At 46.3% G+C, this 19,885-nt stretch overlaps 1 protein-coding gene across 1 annotated transcript; it reads left to right on the top strand.

The window, feature by feature from the left end:
• The first annotated feature begins 1,498 nt into the window (after positions 1 to 1,498).
• LOC130340798 (fatty acid-binding protein 1, liver-like) lies at positions 1,499 to 19,885 on the top strand. The gene is made up of 5 exons (XM_056554219.1): positions 1,499 to 2,068; positions 8,203 to 8,288; positions 14,449 to 14,627; positions 16,929 to 17,018; positions 19,789 to 19,885. Exons 2-5 carry the CDS (start codon positions 8,222 to 8,224, stop codon positions 19,840 to 19,842), a joined length of 390 nt encoding a protein of 129 aa, XP_056410194.1. The 5' UTR covers positions 1,499 to 2,068; positions 8,203 to 8,221; the 3' UTR covers positions 19,843 to 19,885.

A 19,885-nucleotide genomic window follows, 5' to 3' on the forward strand; every position in this document is an offset into this window, starting at 1 on the left:
TTAAATAATCCAATAATAAATAACTTTAAATGCATAATATATAAATGTAAACCTTAATGAATAAATAAAATAGTATATAACTATCCAGCTCAAAATTACTGTCCGCCCAGCAAGGCTGGGTGACACCCATTTTATTTTATAGGACCGTGACAGAAATAGCATAAAATAAGGGAAGGGAGGGTGGGGGATCCTCTTCTGTGCTTGACACGTAGCTTCTGTCACGCCTTCACCACAAGCAGGTATATTTATAAACATCAAAACTTCCCGCCGAAGGGATACCAACCAATCACCAACTACCTTTATTCTGCCCAGATACCTGAAGTATCTTAGCAACAGGTGATGTCATCACACTAAGCTCCACTTCATACAGTCCCAGGGAAAATGAGGGGAAATAACTACACATTAACCCTTAACTGACAACATTAAATTAACCCTAACATCCGGGGTGAGGAGGCGGCCCCCATGTGGTCCCTGCGTCTAAGACTCCAGGCCCTATATCAAGCCCCCTTCTATTTTGCACATATAATTTCTTCATCACAACTCAGCCCCACCTGAGGAAGGGATATGAGGATGAGATATGAGGTAGGGATATGAGGTTGGCATATGAAGTTAGGATATGAGGACAGGATGTAAGGACGAGATATGAGGACAGGATATGAGAATGTAATATGAGTACGGGATATAAGGTTGGCACATGAAGTCAGGATATGAGGATAGGATGTGAGGACTAAATATCAGGACGAGATATGAGGACAGGGTATGAGAATGTAATATGAGTACAGAATATGAAGACGGGATATGAGGATGGGATATAAGGATGGGATATGAGGACAGAGGTGAGAAAATTAGTAATTATATTAATGTTATAACATTTTATAATAAGTTTTATTAAAACAAATGTTATTATTAATATTATGCTTATTATTATTATCACTATTATCATTATGATGGAGTTTATTGTGCTTGTAGAAATATGTTCCTTCAGTACAATAGATTGATGAAGTTATGTAAATCCATCTACTTTCAACCTCTAAATTAGAATTTTTTTTCAAGTTCTTTGGAGGAGATTTATCAAAATGTGTCCAGAGGAAAAGTTGCTGAGTTGCACATAGTAACCAATCAGATCACTTCTTTCATATTTCAGAGGCCTTTTCAAAAATGAAAGAAGCAATCTGATTGGTTGCTATGGGTAACTTTTCCTTTGGACAGGTTTTTATAAATCTCCGCCTTAGTGTTGTTTACCATTTTATAGCCTCTGATTCTAATATACAGTATACTCGCAGGAGTAAAAATTAACCATGCAACGTCATGCACTGCCAGGGTGTGGATCGACTGCTTCATCTGGATCAGACAGCACACAAAAAAGAAAAGACCTGCCGGACATTTAATTTAAAAAATGGGTGTGAATACTAGGCTCAGGGGTTGAGGGGGCATGATGCAGACTTGGGGGGGAGGGGGGGGGGTTGGTTGAATATGAGGCTGAGAAGGCAGGATTCAGGCTGACAGGTGTGATTCAGATTCACTCCCCCCAGAGTTTAGTATTCATATGCCTTTTTGAAATAATTCCCTATCTCAGGAATGGAAAGGTAGAGCAACAAAATAAAAACAGCATTGGAATCAGGGCACCAAAGGCTACAAAATTTTATACATAAGTTTAACTGGCCTGGAAAAGCCCACCAGTCAGGGCATGCTGGATTGTTTAGTTAGTGACTGGACGGTCTAGGGTATTGTTTTGTTCCTGTGTTATGTTTTTATTTATCCTGCAACCTGTCTAATAAAGTTGTTGTTTGCCAGTTTATTGAAGTGGAAACATGTCCTGTGGCGGTGTCAAGGATGATCCCAGAGCTATCCCAGGGGAGAAATCCTTACAAATGGTGGAGGATGCGGGCAGCATGTTGCTAAGAGCAACCAACGGTCGAGTTGCAGTAAAGTTGTTGCTAGGAGCAACCCACCCTGCATGTTGCAAGTCAGACAAGCCCAGCTGTGGAGTACAAGAGCAGGACTGAGCCTGTGGTGAAAGCTTTGCTAGGGGCAACGGATCACGTCAAGCAAGTGAGCAAGAAGAAAGGTAAGATACAGAGCTTTTTAAAGCTCTAAATTATTTTTTAAGGGTTGGAGGGGTGTTAAAAGTAGTTAGGGAACATAGCCTGAGTTATTTTAGAAAAGTTTATTTGGTGACAGGTACTTTTTAACAAGCTCATATAGTTGTTGTGGTTTGATGTATCGAGAAGTGAAAAAACAGTGATAATAGATATATAAATGGCCACACTATGTACCACACCGCACAATGATGTCTTGTAAGACTCTGGCCTTTACCTCTATCTCCTTATAAAGCCAGAAGATTTTTTTTACCTCCTTATAGGGTTGGCTTTGTAGTGCTTCTTATCACTAGTAGCTATTACATTGTGGTTGTCACGATGCCGGCTGGCAGGTAGTGGACCCTCTGTGCCAGAGAGGGATTGGCGTGGACCGTACTAGTGGACCGGTTCTAAGCCACTACTGGTTTTCACCAGAGCCCGCCGCAAAGCGGGATGGTCTTGCTGCGGCGGTAGTGACCAGGTCGTATCCACTAGCAACGGCTCACCTCTCTGGCTGCTGAAGATAGGCGCGGTACAAGGGAGTAGGCAGAAGCAAGGTCGGACGTAGCAGAAGGTCGGGGCAGGCAGCAAGGATCGTAGTCAGGGGCAACGGCAGAAGGTCTGGAAACACAGGCAAGGAACACACAAGGAACGCTTTCACTGGCACTAAGGCAACAAGATCCGGCAAGGGAGTGCAAGGGAAGTGAGGTAATATAGGGAAGTGCACAGGTGAAAACCCTAATTGGAACCACTGCGCCAATCAGCGGCGCAGTGGCCCTTTAAATCGCAGAGACCCGGCGCGCGCGCGCCCTAGGGAGCGGGGCCGCGCGCGCCGGGACAGAACAGACGGGGAGCGAGTCAGGTAGGGGAGCCGGGGTGCGCATCGCGAGCGGGCGCTACCCGCATCGCGAATCGCATCCCGGCTGGCAGCAGGATCGCAGCGCCCCGGGTCAGAGGACGTGACCGGAGCGCTGCAGCGGAGGGAGTGAAGCGAGCGCTCCGGGGAGGAGCGGGGACCCGGAGCGCTCGGCGTAACAGTACCCCCCCCCTTGGGTCTCCCCCTCTTCTTGGAGCCTGAGAACCTGAGGAGCAGACTTTTGTCAAGGATGTTGTCCTCAGGTTCCCAGGATCTCTCTTCAGGACCACAACCCTCCCAGTCTACTAAAAAAAAATTTTTCCCTCTGACCTTTTTGGCAGCCAAAATTTCCTTGACCGAGAAGACGTCCGAGGAGCCGGAAACAGGAGTGGGAGGAACAGATTTGGGAGAAAAACGGTTGAGGATGAGTGGTTTGAGAAGAGAGACGTGAAAGGCATTAGGGATACGAAGAGAAGGAGGAAGAAGAAGTTTATAAGAGACAGGATTAATTTGACACAAAATTTTGAAAGGACCAAGATAGCGTGGTCCCAACTTGTAGCTAGGGACACGGAAGCGGACATATTTAGCGGAGAGCCATACCTTGTCTCCAGGGGAAAAAACGGGGGGAGCTCTTCTTTTCTTATCCGCGAACCTCTTCATGCGTGAAGAAGCCTGTAAGAGAGAATTTTGGGTCTCTCTCCATATAATGGAAAGGTCACGAGAAATTTCATCCACAGCGGGCAGACCAGAGGGCAAGGGGGTAGGGAGGGGGGGAAGAGGGTGACGGCCGTACACCACGAAAAATGGGGATTTGGAGGAAGATTCAGAGACCCTGAAGTTATACGAAAATTCGGCCCATGGAAGGAGATCTGCCCAGTCATCCTGGCGGGAGGAAACAAAATGTCGCAAATAATCACCCAGGATCTGGTTAATTCTTTCTACTTGTCCATTGGACTGGGGATGATATGCAGAGGAAAAATTTAATTTAATCTTGAGTTGTTTACAGAGAGCCCTCCAGAATTTAGACACGAATTGGACCCCTCTATCCGAGACAATCTGCGTAGGCAACCCGTGAAGACGAAAAATGTGTACAAAAAATTGTTTAGCCAACTGAGGCGCAGAAGGAAGACCAGGAAGAGGGATGAAATGTGCCATTTTGGAGAATCGATCAACGACCACCCAAATAACGGTGTTGCCACGGGAAGGGGGTAAATCAGTAATAAAATCCATACCAATCAGAGACCAAGGCTGTTCGGGGACAGGCAGAGGATGAAGAAAACCAGCGGGCTTCTGGCGAGGAGTCTTATCCCGGGCACAGATAGTGCAGGCTCGCACAAAGTCCCCAACATCCGTCTCCAGAGTCGGCCACCAATAGAAGCGGGAGATGAGTTGCACAGATTTCTTGATGCCCGCATGACCTGCGAGATGGGAGGAGTGACCCCATTTGAGGATTCCGAGGCGTTGGCGTGGAGAAACAAAGGTCTTTCCTGGAGGAGTCTGCCTGATGGAGGCAGGAGAAGTGGAGATCAGGCAGTCAGGTGGAATGATGTGTTGCGGAGGGAGATCAACTTCTGAGGCATCCGAGGAACGAGAGAGAGCATCGGCCCTAATGTTCTTATCGGCAGGACGAAAGTGAATCTCAAAATTAAATCGGGCAAAGAACAGAGACCACCGGGCCTGGCGAGGATTCAGCCGTTGGGCCGACTGGAGGTAGGAGAGGTTCTTGTGGTCGGTGTAGATAATAACAGGAAATCTTGATCCCTCCAGCAGATGCCTCCATTCCTCACGTGCTAATTTAATGGCTAGAAGCTCTCGATCCCCGATGGAGTAGTTCCTCTCCGCTGGAGAGAAGGTCCTAGAGAAAAAACCACAAGTGACAGCATGCCCGGAAGGATTTTTTTGTAGAAGAACAGCTCCAGCTCCTACTGAGGAGGCATCAACCTCCAATAGGAAGGGTTTGGAAGGGTCAGGTCTGGAGAGCACGGGAGCCGAAGAAAAGGCAGACTTGAGTCGTTTAAAGGAGTCTTCTGCTTGAGGAGGCCAGGACTTGGGATCAGCATTTTTCTTGGTTAAAGCCACGATAGGAGCCACAATGGTAGAAAAATGTGGAATAAATTGCCTGTAATAATTGGCGAACCCCAAAAAGCGTTGGATAGCACGGAGTCCGGAGGGGCGTGGCCAATTTAAGACGGCAGAGAGTTTGTCTGGATCCATCTGTAGTCCCTGGCCAGAGACCAAATATCCTAGAAAAGGAAGAGATTGGCATTCAAACAGACATTTCTCAATTTTGGCATAGAGTTGGTTGTCACGAAGTCTCTGAAGAACCATACGGACATGCTGGCGGTGTTCTTCTAGATTGGCAGAAAAAATTAGGATATCGTCCAGATATACCACAACACAGGAGTATAACAGATCACGAAAAATTTCATTGACAAAGTCTTGGAAGACGGCAGGGGCATTGCACAGTCCAAAGGGCATGACCAGATACTCAAAGTGTCCATCTCTGGTGTTAAATGCCGTTTTCCACTCGTCCCCCTCTCTGATGCGGATGAGGTTATAGGCGCCTCTTAAGTCCAATTTAGTGAAGATGTGGGCACCTTGGAGGCGATCAAAGAGTTCAGAGATGAGGGGTAAGGGGTAGCGGTTCTTAACCGTGATTTTATTAAGACCGCGGTAGTCAATGCAAGGACGTAGGGAGCCATCTTTTTTGGACACAAAGAAAAATCCGGCTCCGGCAGGAGAGGAGGATTTACGGATAAAGCCCTTTTTTAGATTCTCCTGGACGTATTCGGACATGGCAAGAGTCTCTGGGGCAGAGAGAGGATAAATTCTGCCCCGGGGTGGAGTAGTACCCGGGAGGAGGTCGATAGGGCAATCATAAGGCCTGTGAGGAGGTAGAGTCTCAGCTTGTTTTTTGCAGAAAACATCCGCGAAGTCCATATAGGCCTTAGGGAGACCGGTTACTGGAGGAACCACAGAGTTACGGCAAGGGTTACTGGGAACCGGTTTTAGACAGTTCTTGGAACAAGAGGACCCCCAACTCTTGATCTCCCCAGTGGACCAATCCAGGGTTGGGGAATGAAGTTGAAGCCAGGGAAGTCCAAGGAGAATCTCCGAGGTGCAATTGGGGAGGACCAAAAGTTCAATCCTCTCATGATGAGATCCGATGCTCATAAGAAGGGGCTCCGTGCGGAAACGTATGGTACAGTCCAATCTTTCATTATTTACACAATTGATGTAGAGGGGTCTGGCGAGACTGGTCACTGGGATGTTGAACCTGTTGACGAGAGAGGCCAAAATAAAATTTCCTGCAGATCCAGAGTCCAAGAAGGCCACTGTAGAGAAGGAGAAGGCAGAGGCAGACATCCGCACAGGCACAGTAAGACGTGGAGAAGCAGAGTAGACATCAAGGACTGTCTCACCTTTGTGCGGAGTCAGCGTACGTCTTTCCAGGCGGGGAGGACGGATAGGACAATCCCTCAGGAAGTGTTCGGTACTAGCACAGTACAGGCAGAGGTTCTCCATACGGCGTCGTGTCCTCTCTTGAGGTGTCAGGCGAGACCGGTCGACCTGCATAGCCTCCACGGCGGGAGGCACAGGAACAGATTGCAGGGGACCAGAGGAGAGAGGAGCCGAGGAGACGAAACGCCTCGTGCGAACAGAGTCCATATCTTGGCGGAGTTCCTGACGCCTTTCAGAAAAACGCATGTCAATGCGAGTGTCTAGGTGAATAAGTTCATGTAGATTAGCAGGAATTTCTCGTGCGGCCAGAACATCTTTAATGTTGCTGGATAGGCCTTTTTTGAAGGTCGCGCAGAGGGCCTCATTATTCCAGGACAATTCTGAAGCAAGTGTACGGAATTGTACGGCATACTCGCCAACGGAAGAATTACCCTGGACCAGGTTCAACAGGGCAGTCTCAGCAGAAGGGGCTCGGGCAGGTTCCTCAAAGACACTTCGGATTTCCGAGAAGAAGGAGTGTACAGAGGCAGTGACGGGGTCATTGCGGTCCCAGAGCGGTGTGGCCCATGACAGGGCTTTTCCGGACAGAAGACTGACTACGAAAGCCACCTTAGACCTTTCAGTGGGAAACAGGTCCGACATCATCTCCAGATGCAGGGAACATTGGGAAAGAAAGCCACGGCAAAACTTAGAGTCCCCATCAAATTTATCCGGCAAGGATAAGCGTATCCCAGGAGCGGCCACTCGCTGCGGAGGAGGTGCAGGAGCTGGCGGAGGAGATGACTGCTGAAGCTGTGGTAGCAACTGTTGTAGCATAACGGTCAGTTGAGACAGCTGTTGGCCTTGTTGCGCTATCTGTTGTGACTGCTGGGCGACCACCGTGGTGAGGTCAGCGACAACTGGCAGAGGAACTTCAGCGGGATCCATGGCCGGATCTACTGTCACGATGCCGGCTGGCAGGTAGTGGACCCTCTGTGCCAGAGAGGGATTGGCGTGGACCGTACTAGTGGACCGGTTCTAAGCCACTACTGGTTTTCACCAGAGCCCGCCGCAAAGCGGGATGGTCTTGCTGCGGCGGTAGTGACCAGGTCGTATCCACTAGCAACGGCTCACCTCTCTGGCTGCTGAAGATAGGCGCGGTACAAGGGAGTAGGCAGAAGCAAGGTCGGACGTAGCAGAAGGTCGGGGCAGGCAGCAAGGATCGTAGTCAGGGGCAACGGCAGAAGGTCTGGAAACACAGGCAAGGAACACACAAGGAACGCTTTCACTGGCACTAAGGCAACAAGATCCGGCAAGGGAGTGCAAGGGAAGTGAGGTAATATAGGGAAGTGCACAGGTGAAAACCCTAATTGGAACCACTGCGCCAATCAGCGGCGCAGTGGCCCTTTAAATCGCAGAGACCCGGCGCGCGCGCGCCCTAGGGAGCGGGGCCGCGCGCGCCGGGACAGAACAGACGGGGAGCGAGTCAGGTAGGGGAGCCGGGGTGCGCATCGCGAGCGGGCGCTACCCGCATCGCGAATCGCATCCCGGCTGGCAGCAGGATCGCAGCGCCCCGGGTCAGAGGACGTGACCGGAGCGCTGCAGCGGAGGGAGTGAAGCGAGCGCTCCGGGGAGGAGCGGGGACCCGGAGCGCTCGGCGTAACAGTGGTCAGCATGGCCATTGCTCTGCATGACAAAAGTTAATGTTTGAACGGAGTTATATAGGCGGCGATGACATCACTCTGATAAATAAATACATTTAAGCTCCCGGTCTGCTCCAGCTCTCCTGCATTCTATCTCTCTCTCTCTCTTACACTTGCTTTGTAGCTAAGGAGCTTTCCCCAGAATGTCTTTCGCTGGAACCTATGAGCTGCAGTCCCATGAAAATTTTGAGGCTTTCATGAAAGAGATTGGTAAGTGACAAGGACATTGGATGAAATGGAGAAGGAGAATGGAATTTAGAGGTGAAGAGGTTGGTCAATAAGGGTACGTTCACATATTTCTGCTGCAGATCTGCTGCGTATTTGCTGGTGCAGATTTTACTGCCCATTTACTTCAATGGGAGGCACAATCTGCTGATGCAAATCTGCAGCAGAAAATACGCAGGTGTGAACGCACCTGAGGGTATGTTCCCACCTGGCATATACGCAGCTTATTTCATGCTGCACAAAATCTGCAGCAGCAGCGTATCCCTCGCTCACCATACACACAAGGCTTTCCGGCAGCAGCTCTATGTGTGTAGTGAGTTTTGGAGGCAGAGCCGTGCAACACACTCACGCCGGCACACAGCCCCGCCGCCAAAACTTACTGCACACATAGGGCTGCCGCCAGAAAGCCTTGTGTGTATGGTGAGCGAGGAATATGCAGCATATTTCCCGCTGCTGCTGCAGATTTTACGCAGCGTACACTGCATATACGACAAGTGGGAACGTACCCTAAGGGTATATTCACACGAGCGGACCCACAGCATATTTTACGCTACAGATTCGCTGCTGAAGGACTGCTGTATGGTGCCTTTAGATGTGCTTGTTCGGAGCGACAATACGCCATTACGAGCAGACACACTGCGATGTGCGAGTTGTCGCGCATACGCAGTGTACTCGCACACATCATGGCCACACCCCCTGCTCCATTAGCTAGGTTGAGAGATGCCGCGATGTGCGAGTATACTGCGCATGCGCGCTGCGACTTGCACGTCACAGTGTATCTGCTCGTAGCGGCGTATTGCCGCTCCAAGCAGGCACATGTAAAGCCACCATGCAGGGGTGTCCGAGTCCGCTTGTGTGAACGTAACCTTAGGGTGTGTTCACACGTGCGTATTTTCTGCTGCAGATTTGCTTTAGCAGATTTTGCTTCCCATTGAAGTCAATAGGCAGCAAAATCTGCAGCAGCAAATACTCACATGTGAACGCACCCTAAGGGAGTATTAAAGCTTAGGCAGCCAGGAGCAGAGCTTCCTTTACCCAAGATCCTCAGTAGCCGAGTGCACATTCAGTGATATCACTAGCCTTATACCAGGATGCAGGGTGCAAAAGGCAAGTAAATCATTTCTCTGATTTAATGGCCAATTATAAAATTATATATCTAATTATAATAGTTATTTTGTGTCCTAAAATTGTATAAAAGTCATAAATAATACCTCTGGATTGATGTATATTGCTGGAATATTAGTAGCATTCAAAACAGTAACATACTGTTCCCCTATATGTTCCTGAACCGGCAGCTCTCCAGCTGTTGCCAAACTACAACTCCCATCATACCCTGACAGGACACGATGGACATTGTAGTTTGGCAAAAGCTGGAAAGAAAGCAGCAGGTTGGGAAACATTGGTTTACCTGGTAAGTATATCTGCAAGAGCTGTTTTATTTGGGTAACTCATTAGATAGATAGATATATAGACTTAAAGGGGTACTCCGGTAGAAAACATTTTTTTTTAAATCAACTGGTGCCAGAAAGTTAAACAGATTTGTAAATTACTTCTGTTAAGGGGTTCTCCGGTGCTTAAACATCTTATCCCCTATCCAAAGGATAGTGGATAAGATGCCTGATCGCAGGAGTCCCGCCGCTGGGGACCCCCGTGATCTTGCTCCGCCCCGCAACGCAAGCCTACGGGAGGGGGCGTGACAGCTATCACGCCCCCTCCCGTAGGCTTGCATTGAGGGGTGGAGCGTGACGTCACACGCCGCCCGCCCTGTAGTCGCCGGTAATCAGTCCCGGAGCGAACACGCTCCGGGGACTGATTACAAACAGGGTGCCGCGTGCATGATCCCGGGGCCCCCAGTGGCGGGACTCCCGCGATCAGGCATCTTATACCCTATCCTTTGGATAGGAGATAAGATGTCTAAGCACCGGAGAACCCCTTTAAAAAAAACTTTACCCTTCCAGAACATTTAAGCAGCTTTATGCTACAGAGGAAATTCTTTTCTTTTTGAATTTCTTTTTTGTCTTGTCCACAGTGCTCTCTGCTGACACCTCTGTCTGTATTAGGTACTGTCCAGAGGAGCATAGGTTTGCAATGGGGATTTTCTCCAGCTCTGGACAGTTCCTGATACGGGCATCAGGCATCAGCAGAGAGCACTGTGGACAAGACAAAAAAGAAATTCAAAAAGAAAAGAATTTCTTCTGTAGCATACACCTGCTAAAAAGTCCTGGAAGGGTGAAGATTTTTTAATAGAAGTAATTTACAAATCTGTAACTTTCTGGCACAAGTTGATTTAAAAAAAAAAATAAATTAATGTTTTCCACCGGAGTTCCCCTTTAACCTCTTCAGGACATAGGGCGTATGGATACGCCCTGAATCCCGAGTCCTTAAGGACCGAGGGCGTATCCCTACGCCCGTGGGAATTCCGGCCCCCACCGCTAGCCGGTTGGGGACCGGAGCCGGATGCCTGCTGAAATCGTTCAGCAGGCATCGGGGCATATCGCCCAGGGGGGTCATTATGCCCCCCCATGTCGGCGATCGCCGCAGATCGCTGGACAATTCAGTCCAGCGATCTGCGGCGATTCCGGGTCAATCGGGTCTCCAGTGACCCGATGACCCGGAATTACTGGCTGTTCGGGGCCGTCAGAGACGGCCCCGAACAGCCAGAGCCTGCAGGGGTGAGGTGGCACTGGTGCCACCTCACGATCGCCCTGATTCGTCGGCCGGATTACCGGCCGACCAATCAGGGCGCCTGCTGCGGGTGTCACTCCCGCACCCGCTCCGCCCCTCTTCCGGAGGACGTGAGCGGGTGCGGGACGTGCACCCCGGGTGCTGGGGACCCCGATCCCCGGCGCCCCTGTTGGGATCGGGGCCCCAGGAGCAGCTGCGGCGGCGGGACTGACCTGCAGCGTCTGGATCGTTGGAGGTGAGTGACAGCCTCCTGCTGTTGCTTAGCAACAGCTCCCAGCATGCAAAAAGGGCATGCTGGGAGCTGTAGTTATGCAACAGCAGGAGGCAGACCACCACAACTCCCAGCATTCCCTTATGGGCATGCTGGGACTTATGGTTTTGCAACAGCTGGAGGCACATTCTTTCTATGGAAAAGTGTACCTTCAGCTGTTGTCTAACTACAACTCCCAGCTTGCACAAACAGCTAAAGTGCATGCTGGGAGTTGTAGTGGTGCATCTGCTGGTTGCATAACTACAACTCCCAGCATGCCCGTTGGCTGTCGGTGACTGCTGAGAGTCGTAGTTTTGCAACAGCTGAAGGCACACTGGTTGTGAAACTCAGAGTTTTTTTTTACCTAACTCAGTGTTTCACGACCGGTGTGCCTCCAGCTGTTGCAAACTACAACTCTCAGCAGTCACCGTACACCATGCACCGTACATGCTGGGAGTTGTAGTTTTGCAACAGCTGGAGGCACACTGGTTGTGAAACACTGAGTTAGGTCACAAACTCAGTGATACATAACCAGTGTGCCTACAGTTGTTGCAAAACTGCAACTCTCAGCAGTCACCGACAGCCAACGGGCATGCTGGGAGTTGTAGTTATGCAACAGCTGGATGTCCCCCCCAATGTGAACGTACAGGGTACACTCACATGGGCGGAGGTTTACAGTAAGTATCTGGCTGCAAATTTGAGCTGCCGCAAACTTTCTGCTGCAGCTCAAATTGCCAGCGAGAAACTACTGTGAACCCCTGCCCGTGCGACTGTACCCTAAAAACACTACACTACACTACCACAAAAAATAAAATAAAAAGTAAAAAACACTACATATACACATACCCCTACACAGCCCCCCTCCCCAATAAAAATGAAAAACGTCTGGTACGCCACTGTTTCCAGAACGGAGCCTCCAGCTGTTGCAAAACAACTCCCAGTATTGTCGGACAGCCGTTGACTGTCCAGGCATGCTGGGAGTTTTGCAACAGCTGGAGGCACCCTGTTTGGGAATCACTGGCGTAGAATACCCCTATGTCCACCCCTATGCAATCCCTAATTTAGGCCTCAAATGCGCATGGCGCTCTCACTTTGGAGCCCTGTCGTATTTCAAGGCAACAGTTTAGGGTCACATATGGGGTATCGCCGTACTCGGGAGAAATTGTGTTACAAATTTTGGGGGGTATTTTCTGCTTTTACCCTTTTTAAAAATGTAAAATTTTTGGGAAAACAAGCATTTTAGGTAAAAAAAAAATTTTTTTTTTACATATGCAAAAGTCGTGAAACACCTGTGGGGTATAAAGGTTCACTTAACCCCTTGTTACGTTCCCCGAGGGGTCTAGTTTCCAAAATGGTATGCCATGTGGGTTTTTTTTTGCTATCCTGGCACCATAGGGGCTTCCTAAATGCGGCATGCCCCCAGAGAAAAATTTGCGTTCAAAAAGCCAAATGTGATTCCTTCTCTTCCGAGACCTGTAGTGCGCCAGCAGAGCACTTTTCACCCCCATATGGGGTGTTTTCTGAATCGGGAGAAATTGGGCTTCAAATTTTTAGGGGTATTTTCTGCTATTACCCTTTTTAAAAATAAAAATTTTTTGGGAAAACAAGCATTTTAGGTAAAAATTTTTTTTTTTTTTTTACATTTGCAAAAGTCGTGAAACACCTGTGGGGTATTAAGGTTCACTTTATCCCATGTTACATTCCCCGAGGGGTCTAGTTTCCAAAATGGTATGCCATGTGGTTTTTTTTTGCTGTTCTGGCACCATAAGGGCTTCCTAAAGGTAACATGCCCCCCAAAAACCATTTCAGAAAAACGTACTCTCCAAAATCCCCTTGTCGCTCCTTCCCTTCTGAGCCCTCTACTGCGCCCGCCGAACACTTTACATAGACATATGAGGTATGTGCTTACTCGAGAGAAATTGGGCTACAAATACAAGTAAAAATTTTGTCCTTTTACCCCTTGTAAAAATTCAAAAATTGGGTCTACAAGAACATGTGAGTGTAAAAAATGAAGATTGTGAATTTTCTCCTTCACTTTGCTGCTATTCGTGTGAAACACCTAAAGGGTTAAAACGCTGACTGAATGTCATTTTGAATACTTTGGGGGGTGTAGTTTTTATAATGGAGTCATTTATGGGGTATTTCTAATATGAAGACCCTTCAAATCCACTTCAAACCTGAACTGGTCCCTGAAAAATACTGAGTTTGAAAATTTTGTGAAAAATCGGAAAATTGCTGCTGACCGTTGAAGCCCTCTGGTGTCTTCCAAAAGTAAAAACACGTCAATTTTATGATGCAAACATAAAGTAGACATATTGTATATGTGAACCAAAAAAAAATGTATTCGTAATATCCATTTTCCTTACAAGCAGAGAGCTTCAAAGTTAGAAAAATGCTAAATTTTCAAATTTTTCATCAAATTTACGTATTTTTCACCAAGAAAGGATGCAAGTATCGACAAAAATTTACCACTATGTTAAAGTAGAATATGTCACGAAAAAACAATCTCGGAATCAGAATGATAACTAAAAGCATTCCAGAGTTATTAATGTTTAAAGTGACAGTGGTCAGATGTGCAAAAAACGCTCCGGTCCTTAATGCCAAAATGGGCTCCGTCCTGAAGGGGTTAAAGACCATCTGATAGGGGTTAGTGTAGAAGTTAAGATCCTCCTGATACTTATGGTGCTAAGCATGATGTGATGATCTGTATAGAGCTCCACTGTCATCCCACCATATATGTTGTCTGAGGGCTTCAGTGAGTATATGATTATCTTACTTCAATGACCCTCTATAAAGTACAGATACCCTAAAAGTTACCTTGTGAGTCTATGGCACTGTGTTTCCCAAGCAGGGTGCCTTGAGCTGTTGCAAAACTACAACTCCCAGCATGCCCGGACAGCCAAAGGCTGTCCGGGCATGCTGGGAGTTGTAGTTTTGCAACAACGGGAGGCACCCCGGTTGGGAAACACTGGTCTATGGAGACTCTTTCAGACCTCCTAACACATACGGCACCAACCATATTTCTTCTATTTTGGAAAGTAAGGATACTTAGTTGGAGTTTCCATGAATCCCTATGTATGCCTACAATATGTTCTCTCTTGGGCTCAGCAAGAACATGGTAAAGGTTCTGTCACCTCTGGAGAGTCCAGAAATTTCTTGAAGGTTTCCTGGACCTTGTGGAGCCTTTGGATTGATTTTTAATGTTCTTAGTTCCAGGTATTACGGATGATTTAATTCAGATTGGAAAAGATATGAAGAGTGTAACTCAGATCGAGCAGAATGGAAATCACTTTGTGGTGACGGTGACTACGGGCCCCAAGGTCCTGCGTAATGAATTCAACATCGGGGAAGAGACAGAATTTAATACACTTACTGGAGAGAAAATCATGGTAAGGAGATCATTGCCTTGAAGGAGGATTTGGTCTTCCGGTGTGAGGTAGAATTAACCCTGCACTTTAGTCTTTTTTCGGGCGGCCAAAGGGAGGAGGGGGGGGGGGGGCGGGTTGCGCGGCGGGGTTCAAGGGAGCGGGATGTGCGGCAGCTGCGACCATCGCCGTAACACACTGGGCAAGCTGGGAGTTGTAGTGGTGAAACAGCTGGAGGCACCCTGTATAGGTGAACTAAGGGCGGAAGTCGGCCCCAGCAGGCATCAGTGACGTCGCGCCTGCTGGGGAAGTCTGCCCGGTAAGTGAGCATACTACCAGGCTGACAAAAAGGCATTTTTTAATATAGTAAATAATTTAAAGGCAGGGAGGGGGTTAGGGATAGATGGGCAATAGGCAGGGACAGAAAAAAAAAAGGATGGTGGGAGCTACTCTTTAAACTCTACTATAATGAACTCTACCATATTTTAGTTGACATATAATGTAAGTAACTGTTTAGCAAATGTTATCAAAATATCTCCAGCCATTTTGAAGTTATGCTGGAACATACACACAAACATACATACATACACACATACATACATACATACATACACACAAACATACACACAAACATACATACATACACACATACATACATACATACATACACACAAACATACATACATACATACACACATACACACAAACATACATACATACATACATACACACATACACACAAACATACATACATACATACACACAAACATACATAAACACATACACACAAACATACATACATACACACATACATACATACATACATACACACATACATACATACATACATACACACAAACATACATAAACACATACACACATACATACATACATACACACAAACATACATATATACATACATATATACATACATACATGCACACAAACATACATACACACAAACATACATACATACATACACACAAACATACATACACACAAACATACATACATATATACATACACACAAACATACATACACACAAACATACATACATACACACAAAAATACATACATATATACATACACACAAACATACATACATACAAACATACATACATATATACATACACACACACACAAACATACATACACACAAACATACATACATACAAACATACATACATATATACATACACACAAACATACATACATACATACATACCTACACACAAACATACATACATACATACATACACACAAACATACATACATATATACAAACACACAAACATACATACATATATACATACATACACACAAACATACATACACACAAACATACATATATACATACACACACATACATACATACATACATACACACAAACATACATACACACACACAAACATACATACATATATACATACACACATACATACATACATACACACAAACATACATACATACACACATACATGCTGAGTTTTATACATATTTAGATTGTATGTAAGTCATCACTTGGTCACTTCTTTTGTATCTAATAATTAATTTATAGCTGTCCCGTAAAATATCCAAAAGGGGTTACGCCAAAATCCCAAATTCTGTGCTCCCCATTCACTCTGAGTTAGTTTGGCTACCTGGTAAAGTGTTCACTTTATGTAATAGTAGAAACAGAGTCCCAGCTCTCTCCCTCAAAGCCCGAAGCGCCCGGACTGGAGTGGGCTACGCCTGATGTATGTAGTAAGAAGAAATGGAATGACCAGCGCAGACAGATCGGATCAGAGCAGTTTATTGTAAAATGTATCTCAGTACAAGGACATAGTGGACACAGGTGACACGTTTCAGCCCAACTAATGGACGTCATATTAGGTATGACTAAGGCCCATTTGGTGGGCCAAAACGCGTCACCTGTGTCCACTATGTCCTTGTACTGAGATACATTTTACAATAAACTGCTCTGATCCGATCTGTCTGCGCTGGACATTCCATCTCTTCTAAGTGTTCACTCTATATCACCAATATGATCATATAAGCCAGGTTTGCCCAGAGTTTTTCATTTCCTGTACTTTCCTGTAAAGAACCCCAAAGGTCATATTTTAAAGGGTTTGTCCAGAATAATGAAAAAAAAGTGGCAGCTTTTTCCTAGAATCTGCCCCGCACCCATGCTTTGATTGTGTCTGGTATTGCATCTGAGTGAGCTGTAATACCACACGTGACAGATGTGGCGCTGTGAAGTACCATTTCTTTTCGGGTCACGTTGTCCCTATATGAGTCTTATCTGATGGGTGTGACTTCTGGCTGACACTTTTGTTCCTTCTAGAGCACGGTTAATATTGTGGACGGCAAGCTGGTTGGGAAACTGAAGTCCGTCACTTCCGTCACAGAACTTTCAGGGGATCTCCTCATCAATGTAAGGTCTTTTTATCTACAGATCAAAGATGAATAATGTTGTAATGGAATATTTATACAAAATGCGTAAATCACATGTATGACAGAGGTGCTAAACTACCGCCAGTGTCAGCATCAGTGCTCCACTGCTCCTCCGGTCTTATATTCCAGCCATAGCAGTAGGTCCGGACCCCGGACCAGAGGAGCAGTGGAGCACTGTATCAGGTGGGTAGTATGGCCACTGAGGGCAGTATATCTGTGGGGGCTGCCTACCTATTACTATAAATGGGGGCTTAGAGGAGGGGGCCTACAACTATATGGGGTACAGAAGAGGCCTATAACAATATATATCGCAGTATAGGGGCCTACAACTATATATAGGGGCAGAATGGGGGCCAACAAATATCTATGAGGAGGTATAGGAGCCTACAACTATATATGGGGGCAGTATAGGAGCCTACAACTATATATGGGGGCAGTATAGGGGCCAACAACTATGTATGGGGGCAGTATAGGGGCCTACAACTATGTATGGGGGCAGGATAGGGGCCTAAAACTATGTATGGGGGCAGGATAGGGGCCTATAATTACAAATAGAGGCAGTATGGAGGCCTACACACACACACACACATATATATATATAATAGCAGTATTATAGTAGTTATATTCTTGTACATAGAAAAAATATTATAGTAGTTATATTCTTGTATAAAGGAGCAGTATTATAGTAGTTATATTCTTGTACATAGGGTGTAGTATTATAGTAGTTATATTATCGTACATAGGAGGCAGTATTATAGTAGCTCTTTTCTTGTACATAGGGACACTATTATAGTAGTTATATTCTTGTACATAGAAGCAGTATTATAGTAGTTATATTATTTTTCATAGGAGCAGTATTATAGTAGTTATTTTCTTGTACATAGGGGGCAGAATTATAGTAGTTTTATTCTTGAACATAGAAGCAGTATTATGGTAGCTCTTTTTTTGTACATAGGGACACTATTATAGTAGTTATATTCTTGTACATAGGAGCAGTATTATAGTAGTTATATTATTTTACATGGGAGCAGTATTATAGTAGTTATTTTCTTGTACATAGGGGGGCAGTATTATAGTAGTTTTATTCTTGTACATAGGGGCAGTATTATAGACCACAGACCACTTCTCAGTTCCTATGCTTCCTGGCTGATGTTTTGGTCACTTTTGAATGCTGACGGTGCTTTCACTCTAGTGGTGGCATGAGACGGAGTCCACAACTGACACAAGTGGCTCAGGGAGTGCAACTCATCCAGGATGGCAAATCAATACGATCTGTGGCAAGAATGTTTGCTGTGTCTGTCAGCGTAGTGTCCTGAGCATGGAGGCGCTACCAGAAGACAGGCCAGTACATCAGGAGATGTGGAGGAGGCTGTAGGAGGGCAACAACCCAGTAGCAGGACCGTTACATCCGCCTTAGTGCAAGGAGGAGCACTGCCAGAGAACTTCAAAATGACCTCCAGCAGGCCACAAATGTGCATGTGTCCACTCAAACGGTCAGAAACAGACTCCATGAGGGTGGTATGAGGGCCCAACATCCACAGGTGGGGGTTGTGCTTACAGCCCAACACCGTGCAGGACGTTTGGCATTTGCCAGACAACACCAAGATTGCCAAGTTTGCCACTGGCGCCCTGTGCTCTTCACAGATGAAAGCAGGTTCACACTGAGCACATGTGACAGACGTGACACAGTCTGGAGATGCCGTGGAGAACGTTCTGCTGCCTGCAACATCCTCCAGCTTCACTGGTTTGGTGGTGGGTTAGTAATGGTGTGTGGTGGCATTTTCTTGCCAGAGGTAGCCTGACTTCCATTAGGTACCGAGATGAGATCCTCAGACCCCTTGTGAGACCATATGCTGATGCGGTTTGCCCTGGGTTCCTCCTAATACAAGCCAAAGCTAGACCTCATGTGGCATGAGTTTGTCAGGAGTTCCTGCAATAGGAAGGCATTGATGCTATGGACTGGCCCGCCCATTCCCCAGACCTGAATCCGATTGAGCACATCTGGGACATCATGTCTCGCTCCATCCACCAACACCACGTTGCACCACAGACTGCCCAGGAGTTGGCGGACGCTTTAGTCCAGGTCTGGGAGGACATCACTCAGGAGACCATCCGCCACCTCATGAGGAGCATGCCCAGGCATTGTAGGGAGGTCATACGGGCACATGGAGGCCACACACACTACTGAGCCTCATTTTGACTTGTTTTAAGGACATTGCATAAAGTTGGATCAGCCTGTAGTGTGGTTTTCCACTTTGATTTTGAGTGTGACTCCATATCCAGACCTCCATGGGTTGATACATTTGATTTCCATTGATAATTTTTGTGTGATTATTTTGTCACCACATTCAACTATGTAAAGACGAAAGTATTTAATACAATTAGTTCATTCATTCAGATCTAGGATTTGTTATCTTAGTGTTCCCTTTATTTTTTTGAGCAGTGTATATTCTTGGAACTCAATGGGAGTTGTAGTTTTGGAACAGTTGGAGGTTCTCAGTTTGGAGACCACTGTTCTAAACTATTCTAAAGTATTACTGCGCAAAAATGTAGAGGTTTTCAAATTCAGCTCTGCTACATTAGCACTAATTATCCTTTTAGCTAATTTTTTTAGAGAATTTGGGTGATAGACGGGCAGCTCTTTAGCAATAAATGGACTTCATTGAATTTCATGATATAGTATATGCAGACACCTATATATCACATGCCTACATTTCTAATATTTACCATCTCTCCCTTTTACCTCTCAGATCATGACTGTGAAAGACATTGTCTACAAGGCAGTAAGCAAGAAGGTCGCATAGATGAGAATGCTGTTATTACTTTTACTATGTAAAATAAACTCCT

This window comes from Hyla sarda, chromosome 1 (assembly GCF_029499605.1).
Source record: "Hyla sarda isolate aHylSar1 chromosome 1, aHylSar1.hap1, whole genome shotgun sequence".
NCBI classification, from domain to species: Eukaryota; Metazoa; Chordata; class Amphibia; order Anura; family Hylidae; genus Hyla; species Hyla sarda.